General features: G+C 44.7%; 1 protein-coding gene across 3 annotated transcripts in view; it reads left to right on the plus strand.

Moving 5' to 3' along the window:
• The window catches only part of LOC133234253 (group IID secretory phospholipase A2-like), a 42,570-nt gene that overhangs the window by 12,893 nt on the left and 10,784 nt on the right, over positions 1-18,893 (plus strand). Inside the window, exon 1 of one of the 3 annotated variants that reach the window (XM_061394594.1) lies at positions 17,062-17,330. The exons of 1 other annotated variant lie outside the window; for it this stretch is intronic. In XM_061394594.1, the coding sequence (XP_061250578.1) occupies positions 17,291-17,330 (40 nt within the window). In that variant the 5' untranslated portion in view covers positions 17,062-17,290. Of the gene's footprint in view, positions 1-17,061; positions 17,331-18,893 lie in introns of those variants that run through there. One more of the 3 variants, XM_061394578.1, reaches the window with a different exon arrangement.

Below are 18,893 nucleotides of genomic sequence, written 5' to 3' on the forward strand. Positions count from 1 at the left end.
GGCTTCTCCAAAACCACAGTTCAAAAGCATCAATACTTCGGCACTCAGCTTTCTTCACAGTCTAACTCTAACATTCATACATGACCACTGGAAAAACCATAGCCTTGACTAGACAGATCTTTGTTGGCAAAGTAATGTCTCTGCTTTTCAATATGCTGTCTAGTTTGGTCATAACTTTCCTTCCAAGGAGTAAGCATCTTTTAATTTCATGGCTGCAATCACCATCTGCAGTGATTTTGGAGCACCAAAAAATAAAGTCTGACACTGTTTCCACTGTTTCCCCATCTATTTCCCATGAAGCAATGGCACCAGATGCCATGATCTTGGTTTTCTGAATATTGAGCCTTAAGCCAACTTTTTCACTCTCCACTTTCATTTTCATCAAGAGGCTTTTTAATTCCTCTTCACTTTCTGCCATAAGGGTGGTGTCATCTGCATATCTGAGGTGATTGATATTTCTCCCAGCAATCTTGATTCCAGCTTGTGCTTCTTCCAGCCCAGTGTTTCTCATGATGTACTCTGCATATAAGTTAGATAAACAGGGTGACAATATACAGCCTTGACGTAATCCTTTTTCTATTTGGAACCAGTCTGTTGTTCCATGTCCAGTTCTAACTGTTGCTTCCTCACCTACACACAGGTTTCTCAAGAGACATGTCAGATGGTCTGGTATTCCCATCTCTTTAAGAATTTACCACAGTTTCTTGTGATCCACACAGTCAAAGGCTTTGACACAGTCAATAAAGCAGTAATAGATGTTTTTCTGGAACTCTCTTGCTTTTTCGATGATCCATCGATGTTTGCAATTTGATCGCTTGTTCCTCTGCCTTTTCAAAAACCAGCTTGAACATCTGGAACATCATCGTCCACGTATTGCTGAAGCCTGGCTTGGAGAATTTTGAGTATTACTTTACTAGCATGTGAGATGAGTGCAATTGTGTGGTAGTTTGAGCATTCTTTGGCATTGCCTTTCTTTGGGATTGGAATGAAAACTGACCTTTTCCAGTCCTGTGGCCACTGCTGAGTTTCCAAATTTGCTGGCATATTGAATGAAGAACTTTCACAGCATCATTTTTCAGGATTTGAAATAGCTCAACTGGAATTCCATCACCTCCACTAGCTTTGTCATAGGAAGTGATGTTTCCTAAGGCCCATTTGACTTCACATTCCAGGATGTCTGGCTCTAGGTGAGTGATCACACCATCGTGATTATCTGGGTCATGAAGATCTTTTTTGTACAGTTCTTCTGTGTATTATTGCCACCTCTTCTTAATATCTTCTGCTTCTGTTAGGTCCATACCATTTCTGTCCTTTATTGAGCCCATCTTTGCATGAAAGGTTCCCTTGGTATCTGTAATTTTCTTGAAAAGATCTCTAGTCTTTCCCATTCTGTTGTTTTCCTCTATTTCTTTGTATTGATTGCTAAGGAAAGCTTTCTTATCTCTCCTTGCTATTCTTTGGAACCCTGCATTCAAATGGAAATATCTTTCCTTTTCTCCTTTGCTTTTCACTTCTCTTCTTTTCCCAGCTATTTGTAAGGCCTCCTCAGAGAACCATTTTGCTTTTTTGCATTTCTTTTCCTTGGGGATGGTTTTGATCCTTGTCTCCTGTACAACGTCACGAACCTCCATTGATAGTTCATTAGGCACTCTGTCTATCAGATCTAGTCCCTTAAATCTATTTCTCACTTTCACTATATAATCGTTAGGGATTTGATTTAGGTCATATCTGAATGGTCTAGTGGGAGAGGAGCTACTCCATGTTCTAGGTCAGGAGGGGTGGCCATGAGGAGGTACCCCTCATCCAAGGTAAGGAGGAGCGGTTGCCCTTTGCTGGAGCAGCCATGAAGAGATACCCCACGTCCAAGGTAAGAGAAACATAATTAAGATGGTAGGTGTTACGAGAGGACATCAGAGGGCAGACACACTGAACCCATAATCATGAAAACTAGCCCATCTGATCACACGGACCACAGCCTTGTTTAACTCAGTGAAACAAAGCCATGCCGTGTGGGGCCACCCAAGACGGATGGGTCATGGTGGAGAGGTCTGACAGAATGTGGTCCACTGGAGAAGGGAATGGCAAACCACTTCAGTATTCTTGCCTTGAGAACCCCATGAACAGTAGGAAAAGGCAAAAAGATAGGCCACTGAAAGATGAACTCCCCTGGTCAGTAGGTACCCAATATGCTACTGGAGATAAGTGGAGAAATAACTGCAGAAAGAATGAATGGATGGAGCCAAAGCAAAAACAATACACAGTTGTGGATGTAACTGGTGATGGACACAAGGTCCAATGCTGTAAAGAGCCATATTACATAGGAATCTGGAATGTTAGGTCCATGAACAAGGCAAGTTGGAAGTGGTCAAACAGGAGATGGCAAGAGTGAATGTCAACATTCTAGGAGTCAGTGAACTAATATGGACTGGAATGGGTGAATTTAACTCAGATGACCATTATATCTACTGCTGTGGGCAAGAATCCCTTAGAAGAAATGGAGTAGCCATCATAGTCAAAGGAAGAGTCTGAAATGCAGTACTTGGATGTAATCTTTAAAACGACAGAATGATCTCCGTTCATTTCCAAGGCAAACCATTCAATATCACGGTAATCCAAGCCTATACCCCGACCAGTAACGCTGAAGAAGCTGAAGTTGAATGGTTCTATGAAGACATACAAGACCTTTTAGAACTAACACCCAAAAAAGATGTCCTTTTCATTATAGGGGACTGGAATGCAAAAGCAGGAAGTCAGGAAACACCTGGAATAACAGGCAAATTTGGCCTTGGAGCATGGAATGGAGCAGGGCAAAGGCTAATAGAGTTTTGCCAAGAGAACACACTGGTCATAGCAAATGCCCTCTTCCAGCAACACAAGAGAAGACTCTGCACATGGACATCACCAGATGGTCAACACCGAAATCAGACTGATTATATTCTTTGCAGCCAAAGATGGAGAAGCTCTATCCAGTCAGCAAGAACAAGACCGGGAACTGACTGTGGCTCATATCATGAACTCCTTATTGCCCTTGGAGAGTAGACAAAATGAAAACCACAATCACAGAAAACTAATCAAATTGATCACATGGACCACAACCTTGTCTAACTCAATGAAACTATGAGCCACGCCGTGTAGGGCCACCCAAGATGGATCGGTCATGATGGACAGTTATGACAAATTGTGCTCCACTGGAGAAGGAAATGGCAAACCACTTCAGCATTCTTGCTTTGACAACCCCATGAACAGTGCATAATGACTATTTAGCCAAATAATTCCTAATTGTAAGCAGTTGACTCTGGAGGAGGGAGGCATCAAAGGATTCCCATTTTATGGAGGTGGAAACTGAGACAGCAAGATGGGAAGCCATGTGGCTCAGGGAGTCAGGGAAGGTCTGGCTACAGGCAGCACCCTGGGGACCAGTACAGCCCCTCAGAACAGTCTCTCCTCCTGACTTGGCACGTGTTGACATTGTGGGGAGAGGAAGGGGGCCAAGAAGAAGAAAGAAGGTCATGACTAGAGACCGCTCACCTCCAGGAAGCCTGCCTGTGCATCCATTATCATGTCTGGGCCCTCCTAACACCTGTGTTAGTTTACTCGGGCTGCCATCACAAAGCACCACAGGGTGGGTGGCTTAAACAAGAGAATTTTGTTTTCTCACAGTTCTAGAAGCTGGAAGTCAGATATCAAGGTACTGTAAATAACCAGATGTGGGGTCCAGCTGCTCGCTGCTCCAAAAAAGCCAATAAATAGGCAAGGCTGGTGGAAAGGAAAGTTTATTTTGGATGCCAGCAACTAGGAGGGGTTGCAGGGAAAGCAGATGCCCGTCTAAAGGCATACCCTGCCCCTGACAATCAGGGGCAAGAGCTTTTACAGACAGAGGAGGGGGCTACATAACAGAAACAGCACAGTCAGCCCTCACAGTCATTTTGAAATTGGCCATCGGTGGTCTGACCATCATCTTGATTGTTTCAAGTATAGTTGGTCTTCAGTTCCAGGGTCAGTTTGTTCCCACTTCCCTGAGGCCAATTCTTGGAACTGTGGAAGCTTTTGTCAGGCTACAGTCTGGTCATAAGGCAGTTAACTTCTCCACCAGGTAGAAGGAAATTGCATACAGAAGGTAATGGCAACCAGTGTTCTTGCCTGGAGAATCCCATGGACCGAGGAGCCTGGCAGGCTACAGCCCATGGGGTTGCAAGAGTCGGACATGACTTAGTGACTAAACCACCACTTTATAACCACCACCTGGTTGGGGTTTCAGCATCTAGGAGACATCTCACAGGATATGGCTCAGGATACTCTCTATAGTCCTGGAGGAGGAACTAAAGGTCCTTGACTGTGCTTAATGGCTCCATGATTATTCTTTGGTCTTCTTGGACAGTTTTCCTTTGTTTCTCCATGTTCTCACTTCTCTGATTAAATTTGTTCTTTGGCTAAGGTTTATCCACAGACAAAAGTCAGGCAGAGGACATGGGGGGACAAAGACCAGAGGGTCCTGATCCATTTCAGGCAGGATTGGGTCCTTCTGATGCCTTTGTCATTGGCTTGCAGATAACAGTCTCCTACCTACCTGCCTGTGTCCCAATCTCCTCTTCTTAAAGGACACAAGTCATGTTAGAATAGGACCCACACTAATGATCTCATTTTAACTTAAGTACCTCTTTAAAGACCCTATCTCCAAACATGGTACTGGGGTATATACATTTGTGGGAGTGGGGGGACACAGTTCAACCCATAACACCACCCATTGTCCAGATGGCCCATGTCGAAGGCCCACTGGGAAAGAATCAGCCTTGAGACAGGAGACCGGGTCTAGTCAGTGCCCTGCCTGGGAGGTGACTTGACCCCATGGAGCTCCACTAACCCCTTCTGCAAATGGAACAAATAATACCCATGGTACAAATGGTGCTATCAAAGACCTTGTGTGAATGGTATGTGTACTACCGGTACTATTCTGGTATTTCATCGGTAAAGAATTGTCTGCCAATGCAGGAGGTGTGGGTTGGGTTCAATCCCCGGGATGGGAAGATCCCCTGGAGAAGGAAATGGCAACCCACTCCAATATTCTTGCCTGGGAAATGCCGTGGACAGAGGAGCCCGGCGGGCTACAGTCTGTGAGGTCACAACGAGTCAGACATGACTTAGCAACTGAGCAACAATGTCGTAAACTAGATAACTAATGAGAACATGGTATATAGTGCAGTGAACTCCAGTTAAGGCTCTGGGGTAACCTGAGTGGGAAGGAAGTCCACAAGGGTAGGGACCTGCATTGGTATGTGGCTCCTTTACTTTGCTGTGCTGTAGAAGCTAACACAACATTGTAAAGCAACTATACTGCAATAAATTAAAATTAAAAACAAAAAAGGCAAAGCACTGCTAATGGTGTATCTCTTGGGAGTACCTTTCCACCCGGTCTCAAGAGGTTGTGGGCCCCTGGGAGAATCATACTAACAGCCAGAAATGCCTCTGGTCTCTTGTCTGGTCCACATAAGTCAGCTCCATTCTAAATCCTCACAACATGAAATCTTGCTGTTCTTTCTGGGGGTCTCCAGAGCAGACTTAGGGGTTCCAGGCCTCTCACAGTCTTCTGCTCTGCTCCCCTACCCCACCTCTGTTGCTGTTCCTGGAGGTCTCAGCACCCCAAAGCTGTGGGCCTGCGGATGCCCAGTGGGGTCTCCCTACCTTCCAGTGTCAGAGCCACTCCATGCTCTGCACAGAGGCAGGGCATGCCCCCAGCCCTGTCCTGCATGGACTTGGCACCGTTTTGTTCCCTGTGCCCTGCAGGGCCCCCTCAGTGACCAGAGCCTGGGCCTGGAGCTTCCTGGAGCCTGTGCCTGAGGACTCTGTCCACAGTGCTCAGGCCAAAGCCATGAGACAAATATCTTGGGGTCTGTGGTCATCCCCCCAACTCGACTCTTCAGGCAGATCAGCCCACTTCCACACAAATCAGCCTGTGCAAATTAATGCAAGGATCCAACCCACACCCACCAGACAGGCCACTGCAGGGTGACACAGCTCAGGATCCAACCAGCTCAAAAGTGTCTGGTCATTCCAGGGACACTATCTCCTAGCAGGTGGGGATGTATCTTACTGCTTCTTGTCTGCACCCCACACAGTGTGGTGGGTCTGACTCGGGGATGGGGCATATAGTAGGTGCTTACAAAATGCCTGCTGAATCAATCATTTGCTGGGTTCCTCTGAGATTTCTTGGACAGGTGGTCTTTGCCTCCCACAAGATAGTACTAATAACAGCAACATCAACTACCATTACTGAACACTTACTGTGTTCAGTTCAGTTCAGTTCAGCCGCTCAGTCGTGTCTGACTCTTTGTGACTCCATGAACCGCAGCACACCAGGCCTCCCTGCCCATCACCAACTCCAGGGGTCTACCCAAACCCGTGTCCATTGAGTCAGTGATGCCATCCAACCATCTCATCCTCTGTTGTCCTCTTCTCCTCCTGCCCTCAATCTTTCCCAGCATCAGGGTCTTTTCAGATGAGTCAGCTCTCTGCATCAGGTGGTCAAAGTATTGGAGTTTCGGCTTAAACATCAATCCTTCCAATGAACACCCAGGATTGATCACCTTTAGGATGGACTCACTGGATCTCCTTGCAGTCCAAGGGACTCTCAAGAGTCTTCTCCTTCACCACAGTTCAAAAGCATCAATTCTTTGGCACTCAGCTTTCTTTATAGTCCAACTCTCACATCCATACATGACTACTAGAAAAACCATAGCCTTGACTAGACAGACCTCTGTTGACAAAGTAATGTCTCTGCTTTTTAATATGCTGTCTAGGCACAAGCCCCATATCTCAGAATTCTCACAAGAACTCCAATAGCTGGGCAGTCTCATGTTCCTTCACCCCATTTAACAGATGAGGAAACACAAGTGGGGGTCAGGATCCACATCTGGGCCATCTAACCCCGAAGCCTCCTTCTGAACACCCAGGCTCTGCTGCTTCCCAGGGTAATGTGACCTTGTGGAAGGTCACAGGGACTCAGGCCAAGTCTGAAAACAAGAAGAACCTTCAAGCAGTGACAATATTGAAGTTGCTGGGAAGGCAGGTTTTGAGTGCTTCTGAAATCACATTCTGTGGCCACTTGTCTGAGAGGTCAAAGCGGAAATTCCCTGGTCTATGACCAACTGTATCATTTAGAAGCAAGAGTCTCTGGGCCTGAGGTGTAAGGGGAGCTCAGAACTTTAAACTCTTTTCTCCTGGGGGGAGGGGTCACCAGGTGCCATGCGTTTACTATCAACTGTGTGCCAGCCATTCTACTTGTAATCATGACAACAAGCCTCAAAGAGTGCATGTCGGTCCCAGTTTCAGATGAGAAACTTGAGGTTCAGAGAGACGAAGTAATGTAATTAATGTCATAAACAAGCTAGAAGTTGAAGCCAGATTTGCTTGATATTAAAGTAGAAATTTGTTTTCACTGCACAGCTTCAGTTGTTCATAACTTAGTAGGAGATCTTACCATCTACAAACATATTGGATGACGTAGGGGACACAGGAGACGTGGATTCGATCCTTGGTTCAGGGTTGGATCCCCTGTTGAAGGACATGGCAACCCACTCTGCTATTTTTGTCTGGAAAATCCCATGAACAGAGGAGCCTGGCAGGCTACAGTCCATGGGGTTGCAAAGACTCAAACATGACTGAAGTTACCTCGCATGTGTGCACGCCCATGCGCGCGCACACACACACACACACACACACACACACACACACACACACAGAAGGACCACTTAGAAGGATATTGGATGACCTGGAAGGATACTTGGTCACCCAGAAACATATCTGATCATCTAGAAGGATATCTGATCATCCAGAAGGCTATCTCAAGTACTAGAAGGATATCTGATCATCCAGAAGGCTATCTCAAGTACTAGAAGGATATCTGATCATCCCAGAAGGATACCTGATCATTCAGAAGGATATCTGATCATCCAGAAGGATATCTGAAGTACCAGAAGGCTCTCTGATCATCCAGAAGGCTATCTCAAGTCTTTCCTACCAAAGTTTGAGTCCACTTGCTTTTACTCTCACGATCTTCATTATCGTTGTTATTACTCACATCATTGGATATATAAAAGATACACAAGAATATACAAATCAAAACAGCTGTAAGAATTATCAGAATATGAACACACCAACGTCACCAATACCAGAAGAGAAGGACCATCGGTAGCATCCCTGAAGCCCTCTTAGTAACCCCACCAGTCACCACGGCCTTCAATGGGTAGCCACTGTCCTGACTTCTAAAAGTACAGATTAGCTTGACTGTCTGGAAGTTCATATAAATCTCTCTTACAACATGTACTCTTTTGTGTTCAGCATAATGTTTGTGAGGCTTTCCCTGTTGTTATGTGTAGCTGTGGTTTGTTGGTGTGGTATAATCACACAATTTACCATTCTGCAGCAGACAGACATTTGAGTGGTTTCTGGTCATTTAACTCACTTGCTTTAGTTCTGCCTTGGTGCAGCTGGAGAAAAGTGGGTCACTCTCCCACAAAGGAATTTGAAATCTCTCCCTCCTCCTCGCTTGGCAGAGCATATCAGAGACGAAGTGCAGAAGACCCTAAGAAAGCCCAGCTTCTTTCTTTATTTTTTTAATTTGTATTTTTATTGAAGGATATTTGCTTACAGAATTTGTTTTCTGCTAAATGTCGACAGGAATCAGCCAGAGATATTTACGGATCCAACATAGGGATCCAACCCTGAACCAAGGATCCAACCCACATCTCCTGTGTCCCCTAAGTCATCCAATATGTTTGTAGATGGTAAGATATCGTACGAAATTATGAACAACAATTGAAGCTGTGCAGTGAAAACAAATACATATTTTTAACCTATTTTTCTCTTTATATTTTTAATTTAATTTTTATTTTGTATTGGAAGGTAGTTAGTTGACTTACCATGTTGTATTAGTTTCAGAGGTACAGCAAAGAGATTCACTTCTGCATATACATATATCTGTTCTCTTTCAGATTCTTTTCTCATATAGGATATTACACAATATTGAGTAGAATTCCCTGTGTTGTACAGTAAGTCCTTGTTCATTATTTTATATATAGTAGTGTGTTTGTTAATCCTGAACTCCTAATTTATCCCTCCCCTGACTTTCCCCTTAGTCTGTGAGTCTGTTTTTATTTTGTAAATAAATTCATTCGTATCATTTTTTGAAAGATTCCACATATAAGTGATGTCATATAGTATTGACTTTCTCTGCTTTTCTCCCTTAGTGTGAGCATCTCTTGGTAAGCCCAGCTTCCTTCAATTTCCTCTTCCCATGCAGACATTATGCACCAATAATAATAATTCTGAGCTGCATCTAGCAGCCTCTGGCAGGTTTCATCACAGATGGAATCCAGGCAGTGGGGCCATTTCGGTAAACGAGACTTTATGGGAAGGGGTGACAGAGGAGCCTGGCAGGTTACAGTCCATAGAGTTGCAAGGAGCTGGACACAACTGAAGCGACTTAGCACATGAGTCAAGCAAAGGACTCTGGTCACTGGCTGAAAGGGGGTGTCTCTTAGGAGATGGGGGTTCACCTTCTCTGCAGTGAGGTTGGGGGCAGCAGACTCCAAGCTCTGCCAGCTCTTCTCATTTCCACCTCCATCTATGTTGGCTCAGAAAGTAGCCCCTGGGTACAATGACTCATCTGTATCATGGGGATCCCGGCAGTTCCTCTTTGCACTTACTCTGTGTGAACCACTTAGAACAGTGCCCAGCATATAGTAGGGGCAGCTCTGGCTGACCTGTATTCTGACTCAAATTCTGCCACTCACCTGCTGTTGTATGACTCTGGGCAGGTTCCTAACCTCGCTGGGCCCCAGCTGATGGTAACTATTCTTAATAGAATTTGCACGTCAGGGTCTAAGCCCTCTCCTGCTTCCTTCCATCCTCCACCTGGAGATCTCGATGGATCATGGGCGAACAGTATCACCAAGTGTGTCTCCTCTGTTTCCAAGGAAGTGAAAACTCAGGTTTGCTGGAAAGGCTCAGGAGATGATTGGTTCCATCTACTATATGCTGCTGATGGAGCCAAAAGCTAGAGAGTTTCTAAATTTCAACCAATTTCAGAAGAAGGAAGAACTCTAAGAACATTTCTATCTTCTGATTCAGCAATTTCACTTCTGGAAATCTATTTTAAAGACACTTCCTTTTTAAAATAGACAAAGATTTATTATTATCATAGTCTTTTCTCTTCTTTTCTTTGGCGACATAGCATGGGGGAACTTAGTTCCCCAAACAGGGATCAAACCAGCACCCCCTGCAGTGGAAGCTCAGAGTCCTAACCACTCTGACCCTCAGGGAAGTCCTCAGAGTGTTTCCTATAATGATGAGCAATGGCGACCTAAAAGTCATAATGAAAAAAAAAATCAATAGAAACAGACTTAGGAACAAAAATGATAGGATTAGTAGATAAACATACTAAGACAGTCTTACACTATACTCTATATGTTTAAGAAAATAGAGGAAAGCTTGAGCCTGTTAATTAGAAACATAGAAAAAGAAAGGGAAGTAGCTCAGTCGTGTCTGACTCTTTGCGACCCATGGACTGTAGCCCATCAGGCTCCTCTGTCCATGGGATTTTCCAGGTAAGAATACTGAAGCAGGTTGCCATTTCCTTCTCCATGGGATCTTCCTGACCCAGGGATTGAACCTGGGTCTCCTGCACTGCAGGCAGACTCGTTACTGTCTGAGTCACCAAGGAAGCCAATTAGAAACATCAGTTCAGTTCAGTTCAGTTCAGTCACTCAGTCCTGTCCGACTCTTTGTGACCCCATGAATCGCAGCATGCCAGGCCTCCCTGTCCATCACCATCTCCTGAGTTCACTCAAACTCACATCCATCGAGTCAGTGATGCCATCCAGCCATCTCATTCTCTGTCGTCCCCTTCTCCTCCTGCCCCCAATCCCTCCCAGCATTAGAGTCTTTTCCAATGAGTCAACTCTTCACATGAGGTGGCCAAAGTACTGGAGTTTCAGCTTTAACATCATTCCTTCCAAAGAAATCCCAGGGCTGATCTCCTTTAGAATGGACTGGATGGATCTCCTTGCAGTCCAAGGGACTCTCAAGAGTCTTCTCCAACACCACAGTTCAAAAGCATCAATTCTTCGGCACTCAGCTTTCTTCACAGTCCAATTCTCACATCCATACATGACCACTGGAAAAACCATAGCCTTGACTAGCCGGACCTTTGTTGGCAAAGTAATGTCTCTGCTTTTCAATATGTTGTCTAGGTTGGTCATAACTTTCCTTCCAAGGAGTAAGCATCTTTTAATTTCATGGCTGCAATCACCATCTGCAGTGATTTTAGAGCCCAGAAAATAAAGTCTGGCACTGTTTCCACTGTTTCCCCATCTATTTGCCATGAAGTGATGGGACCAGATGCCATGATCTTGCTTTTCTGAATGTTGAGCTTTAAGCCAACTTTTTCACTCTCCTCTTTCACTTTCATCAAGAGGCTTTTTAGTTCCTCTTCACTTTCTGCCATAAGGGTGGTGTCATCTGCATATCTGAGATTATTGATATTTCTCCCAGCAATCTTGATTCCAGCTTGTGCTTCTTCCCGTCTGTTTCTCATGATGTACTCCGCATATAGGTTAAATAAGCGGGGTGACAATATACAGCCTTGATGTACTCCTTTTCCTATTTGGAACCAGTCTGTTGTTCCATGTCCAGTTCTAACTGTTACTTCCTGACCTGCATATACGTTTCTCACGAGGCAGGTCAGGTGCTCTGGTATTCCCATCTCTTTAAGAATTTTCCACAGTTTCTTGTGATCCACACAGTCAAAGGCTTTGGCATAGTCAATAAAGCAGAAATAGATGTTTTACTGGAACTCTCTTGCTTTTTCCATGATCCAGCAGATGTTGGCAATTTGATCTCTGGTTCCTCTGACTTTTCTAAAACCAGCTTGAACATCTGGAAGTTCACAGTTAACGTATTGCTGAAGCCTTGCTTGGAGAATTTTGAGCATTACTTTACTAGCATGTGAGATGAGTGCAATTGTGCGGTAGTTTGAGCATTCTTTGGCATTGCCTTTCTTTGGGATTGGAATGAAAACTGACCTTTTCCAGTCCTGTGGCCACTGCTGAGTTTTCCAAGTTTGCTGGCATATTGAGTGCAGCACTTTCACAGCATCATCTTTCAGGATTTGAAATAGCTCAACTGGAATTCCATCACCTCCACTAGCTTTGTTAGTGATACTGTCTAAGGCCCACTTGACTTCACATTCCAGGATGTGTGGCTCTAGGTGAATGATCACACCGTTGTGATTATCTGAGTCATGAAGATCTTTTTTGTACAGTTCTTCTGTGTATTCTTGCCACCTCTTCTTAATATCTTCTGCTTCTGTTAGGTCCATACTATTTCTGTCCTTTATCGAGCCCATCTTTGCATGAAATGTTCCCTTGGTATCTCTAATTTTCTTGAAGACATCTCTAGTCTTGCCCATTCTGTTGTTTTCTTCTATTTCTTTGCATTGATCACTGAAGGCTTTCTTATCTCTTCCTGCTATTCTTTGGAACTCTGCATTTAGATGCTTATATCTTTCCTTTTCTCCTGTGCTTTTTGCTTATTTTCCTTTCACAGCTATTTATATGGCCTCCCCAGACAGCCATTTTGCTTTTTTGCATTTCTTTTCCATGGAAATGGTCTTGATCCCTGTCTCCTGTACAAAGTCACGAACCTCAGTCCATAGTTCATAAGGCACTCTATCTATCAGATCTAGGCCCTTAAATCTATTTCTCACTTCCACTATAGCCATAAGGGATTTGATTAAGATCATACCTGAATGGTCTAGTGGTTTTCTCCACTTTCTTCAATTTACATCTGAATTTGGCAATAAGGAGTTCATGATCCAAGCCACAAGATCCCAGTCTTGTTTTTGCTGACTGTATAGAGTTTCTCCATCTTTGGCTGCAAAGAATACAATCAATCTGATTTCGATGTTGACGATCTGGTGATGTCCATGTGTAGAGTCTTCTCTTGTGTTGTTGGAAGAGGGTGACCAGTGTGTTGTTTTGGCAAAACTCTATTAGCCTTTGCCCTGCTTCATTCCGTATTCCAAGGCCAAATTTGCCTGTTACTCCAGGTGTTTCTTGACTTCCTACTTTTGCATTCCAGTCCCCTATAATGAAAAGGACATCTTTTTTGGGTGTGAGTTCTAAAAGGTCTTGTAGGTCTTCATAGAACCGTTCAGCTTCTTCAGCATTACTGGTTGGGGCATAGACTTGGATTATTGTGATACTAAATCGTTTGCCTTGGAAATGAACAGAGATAATTCTGTCGTTTTTGATATTGCATCCAAGTACTGCATTTTGGACTCTTTGGTTGACCGTGATGGTTACTCCATTTCTTCTAAGGGATTCCTGCCCGAAGTAGCACATATAACAATCATCCGAGTTAAATTCACCCATTCCAGTCCATTTTAGTTTGCTGATTCCTAGAATGTCGACTTTCACTCTTGCCATCTCCTGTTGGACCACTTCCAATTTGCCTTGTTCATGGACCTAACATTCCAGGTTCCTATGCAATATTGCTCTTTACAGCATTGGACCTTGCGTCTACACAGTCACATCCACAACTGTGTATTGTTTTTGCTTTGGGTCCATCCCTTCATTCTTTCTGGTGTTATCTCTCCACTGATCTCCAGTAGCTTATGGGGTACCTATTGACCTGGGGAGTTCCTCTTTCAGTGTCCTATCATTTTGCCTTTTCATACTGTTCATAGGGTTCTCAAGGCAAGAATACTGAAGTGGTTTGCCATTCCCTTCTCCAGTGGACCACATTCTGTCAAACCTCTCCACCATGACCCGCCACTCTTGGATGGCCCCACGAGCATGGCTTAGTTTCATTGAGTTAGACAAGGCTGTGGTCTAGTGTGATTAGATTGACTAGTTTTCTGTGATTATGGTTTCAGTGTGTCTGCCCTCTAATACCCTCTTGCAACACCTACTGTCTGACTTGGGTTTCTCTTACCTTGGACGTGGGGTGTCTCGTCACGGCTGGCCCAGCAAAGTGCAGCCACTGCTCCTTACCTTGGACGAGGGGTTTCTCCTCACCGCCGCCCCTCCTGACCTTGAACATGGAGTAGCTCCTCTCAGCCCTCCTGCACCCGTGTACCCACTGCTCCTTGGATGTGGAGATATTAAAAAAAAAAAAAAAACTAGATCAAATTTCTAGAGAAAAACAAAAACACTGAGAAGACAGACTGGAGAGGATTAATGCAGATTAGACAATGTAAAAGCAAAGGTTATCTATTTATTCTGTTCATTTTAAGCAGCGAAGGTGCAGATGAAGATGATGGTGGGGGGAGTCACCGTAGCTCACATTTGTTGGTTTCTGGCTACTGACGGAGCTCTGTCCCCATATCACCACATTTAATTCCCACAAGTCTATGAAGCAGGTGCTATGGTAACCAAGCTGGACCCTATGGTGATTTCCCAGGACAGACCTGCCCCCACTTGAGTCTTCCACCTGCCTCTCACTTATGAAAAAAAACTTTAACCACCTAGGTCTTCCCCCAGTTCCAAAGAATACATTTAATCAGAAAAGTAAGAAAAATGCAAAGCCAAAAGAAAACAGGACAAAAGTAATAAAAGTTTAGCCATTAAACAAACTCGAGGACCTTTAGTTCCTCCTAAGGGCTGTTCTGAGCCAATCGTATGAACTGTTTCACAGACTGCACCATGTGGAAGAAGTCAACTGTATGTAAGCTGTCACAAGCACATAGACCCCAGACGGCTGGAACCAGATTGTTGACGATATTGATCCCTTAATTCTTTTATAACCAACCAATCATAAGAATGCCCACAGGCTGACCACACACCCCCAAACCCCTTCCCCTCAGCCTGTCTTTAAAGCCTTCCCTGAAAGCCACCATGGGAATTCAGGCCTTTTGAGAAAGAGTTGGACACGACTGAGTGACTGAACTGAACTGAACTCAGCATTAGCTGTCTGGACTGCTTGCTTGGTGCCCTGCAGTAAATGATGCTCTTTACTTCACCATGACCTGAAGTCAGTAGACTGGCTTTTCTGGGCAAGTGGACTCAAGTTTGGTTCCGTAACACTCTCACCACCCTGTTTCACGCGTGAGAAAATGGAAGACACGGAGCTGAGCAGCTTTCTCCCGGGAAGCATCTGGAACGCCAGGGAGGCAGCCTGGGTTTGGGTCCCAGTTCCCAGCCTCTTTGTTAGATGTGATGCTACATAACCTGTGTTGTGGTCACCATAACGTCATCTCTCTGCGGGTGTGTTGCACGCAGCGTGTTGTGTGCATGTGGTCTCTAAACCCCACAGCCATCAGAGGAGAGAGGGACGGTTGCCTCCACATTGTCCACGTTCTGCACATGAGGAAAGCAAGGCTCTTGAGGTCAAATGACTTGCCCAGGGTCCCAAGATGGTAGGAGAAGAAGCTATAGTTTGAATGTGTTCCTTTTGAACTGTGCCCTGGGACCTCTGGGAACATCTGGGACAGCAGATTTTGAAGACTTTTTGCAGCGTCTATCAAGTCTTCTCTCCCACTAGGGCAAAGACTTCTGGAATCAGCAGAAGTCCTGGCCACTTTTGCTTCTGCCTGATTGAGACCAACTCAGGGGAAAGCTGGGGCTCAGAAGGGTAACCACAGGCCTAGAAGAGTGCACAGGAAGGTCCCACAGTGGTCAGAGCATAAAGGGAAAGAGCATATGGCTACAGAGCACACACGGGGGAGGCATGCCCAAGACTATGCCAGAGAGACTTCATGTATTTGCTGCTTAGTATTTTGCATGCAGATTGCTTTTTCATGTATGAGATGATCAGTTAATGACTGAGTCTAGGAATGAAGGAAAATTAGATTTTAAAGAGACAGGGAAGAGGGAGAGGGAGATCACCCAGCCGTGACCTGACTTTTTTTGGGTAGACCAGTTAGCTGGCAGCAAAGAGGTCAGCCTGTGCTCTATGCTCTTGAACAGCCATCTGACAGGCACCAAAGAAGCTCAGTTTCTGCTCTCGTGGACTCTCCGGCAAACCTTAGGGGTTACTGGTAGAGCGTTTGCAGCAGACTACCCATTTGTAATGTCAAGCATGTCTTGCCATCAGCACCTCCACCCTAGTTGGGCTGGGTCCACGTCATTTGCCTCATTAGGAGTCCCATTTTAAACTGGGGCAGACCTTCTGCAGGGTAAGTTGTCAACACATGTCAATTGCCTTCAAACTGTAGGTGTGCTTTCACTCAGCAAGCCCACTTCAGGAGTACACCCTATAGAAACGATTCTGGGCAGGGACGAGATTTCATCTCAAAGAGTTTTTTCACTGTCCTGCTGTGTGGTCTAGAATAGTATGATATTGGAAATAACACATATTCTCAACAATAGGGGATTCTTTAAATGAATGGCATACAAGGCTACCTTTCAAAATGTTTCTGCAGGAGATGACTTAACAACATAGAAATATGTTTAAGTTATTTTAGTAAATGAAAAGACAGACTGCAACGTACTACCTGTAATCTTTACCTAATTTGGTCAGGAAAAAGGATATATATACAGAGAGTAATAGAATCAGGATAACATTGACACGAAAATGTTAATGATGGAAACAACTTAAGCACCCATCAATGGATGAGTGCGTAAAGAAGATTCCATTTGTGTGTGTGTGTGTGTGTGTACAGACATGTTAAAATAGAGAGTAAAATGGTGGTTACAGAAAGTGGGGTCGGGGGGGGCGGCTAGGATAAGTATTGTATAAGTGTACGAACTTGCAACAAGTAGTAAATAAGTCCTAGACAGTACAGTGAATATAGACAACAATGTTGAGTCATAATCACCAAACTTGCCTAGAGACTAGATCTTAATTATTCCAGCCACAAAGAGAAATTGTAATTATGTGATGTGATAGAAATTCTAGTTATTGCTGCACTAACACAAGGTCATGATATATAAATGCATCACATCAATATATCGTACACTTAAATTTACACAATGTTATATGTCAATTTCATAGAAAAAATTAATGGTGATGAATGGATTCACAAATGATTTTAAATTGCTTCTAGTTGTTCAAGTTCTCCAAATCCTCTATGCCAAACATGCAATCAAAAACATTTTTTAAAGATATTGAAAACAGAAATAATAAAACTCCGCATTGCCAGAAAAGAGGAAACACAAAGAGCATGGGTGACCTCCGGCAGAGCTGAAGCTGGGAGGGTGGGGGCGAGCTCAGCAAGCAGGGCCCATCTGATATAAGGGGCTGCTGGCTCACAAGGGACTTCCAGTCGCTGCCTCCACTGCTCTGTGCTGCGGTCATGGGCCTCTCCCTGCTCTGCGCACTGCTGGTCTTTGCTGGTAAGTGGGGACACCACCCACGGCCGGGAAGGCGGGGAGGGAAGCTGGGATGCCCTGTATCTCTTTCCTAAACTGAGCTGCTGTGCTGATCGTCACTGCCCCGGTACCAGTCCCCCAGTATTCGGCCCCCTGCAAGGAGTCGTCAGTGGCTCAATCCCCTGGAACAGTGGCTTCAGTCAGAGAGCTGTGGGTGGCCAAGCTATGTGGCAGGCAAAGGCGGGAAACTAGAAGTTCAGAAACTGGGCTCCAGCTGAACTGACGTCTGTGGTACTTCGGACACAAACTACAGAAATGGATCTGCTCTCCTGTGTCCCTCTGACTAGATAATAGTAATCTCTTATGTATGCACACCTCTCCACACTTTTAGGGGACTTTCCTAGTGGCTCAGTCAGTAAAGAATCCGCCTGCAATGCAAGAGACTGAAGTTTGATCCCTGGGTTGGCAAGATCCCCTGGAGAAGAAAATGGCAATCCACTCCAGTATCCTTGCCTGGGAAATCCCATGGACAGCAGAGCCTAGCAAGCTAGAGTCCATGGGGTCGAAAGAGTTGAACATGACTTAGTGATAAACCACTACATTTTTAGAACCCTTTCAGCTCCCTTGACCCTGGGGGTTCTGTTGTCCATTGGGAAATGGTGAAGTTTCCATCTGATCTTTAACAGATCAAATGTTGCAAATCTGGTTGCTAGCAAACTGGAGTTTTTACTTGTTGATCCATCTCAGAATATGTGATATGAGAAAGGATTTGCACTTCATTTTTTTAATGTGCTTTATGTTGTTTTGGGGACTCCCAAATTCCCTAGAGGAACACATCAGCAGGGTTACAGTGAAAACCATTAGGAAAACTGCAATCAAGCTGCACAAATTCATCTCTCAGATGCAAAGAGGCAATATGGTGTAGAGATGAAATACACAGATGAACGTGCATTCAGATGCTGGCCCATCAGCTTCCGGTGGTATGACCTTGGCCAAGTCCCCCTACCCCTCTATATCCTCATCTGTAAAGTGGGTACAATAACACCTCTTCATTGGGTTGTTAGAAGGAGTCTAATGAAATATACACAAAACCTTAGCAAGTGTAAGTAACAGCGAGAAGTAACTTCACACAAAGTGCATGCATGAGTTAGTAGTGACATGGCCCCTGCCACTGTCACTAACCCTTGGGAGAGGGGGCTCCATCCTCCTAAGCGACAGCTGAGGATGGAAAAAGCAACCAAGGCAGGAATCACTGTTAAGCTAAGTCAATGTCCTGAAGCCCTCTTGACCACAATTTGAGCTCCTCGATTCCCAAGGACTGGGTTGACCTCACTGTAAAACTGTAAGAAATAAGACCACTGAAAGCACCCTGAATCAAAGCTGAATTTGTTTGCTAGGCGAGAAACAGCTGCAGAATTCAGGTGTGAATTAGTGTGGCTACTTCTAAACTGGAATAGAAAGGTCTAAACTTGGGGTGCACAAGGGGATGGAGGTTCAGCAAAAAGGTGAGATTCTGAATTCAGATCCCTGGCTGGCCTATTGGGTGCACATTAACTCTCTTGGCCGTGGGCTGTTTCTGGGGCCTTA

This window comes from Bos javanicus, chromosome 2 (genome assembly GCF_032452875.1).
Source record: "Bos javanicus breed banteng chromosome 2, ARS-OSU_banteng_1.0, whole genome shotgun sequence".
NCBI classification, from domain to species: Eukaryota; Metazoa; Chordata; class Mammalia; order Artiodactyla; family Bovidae; genus Bos; species Bos javanicus.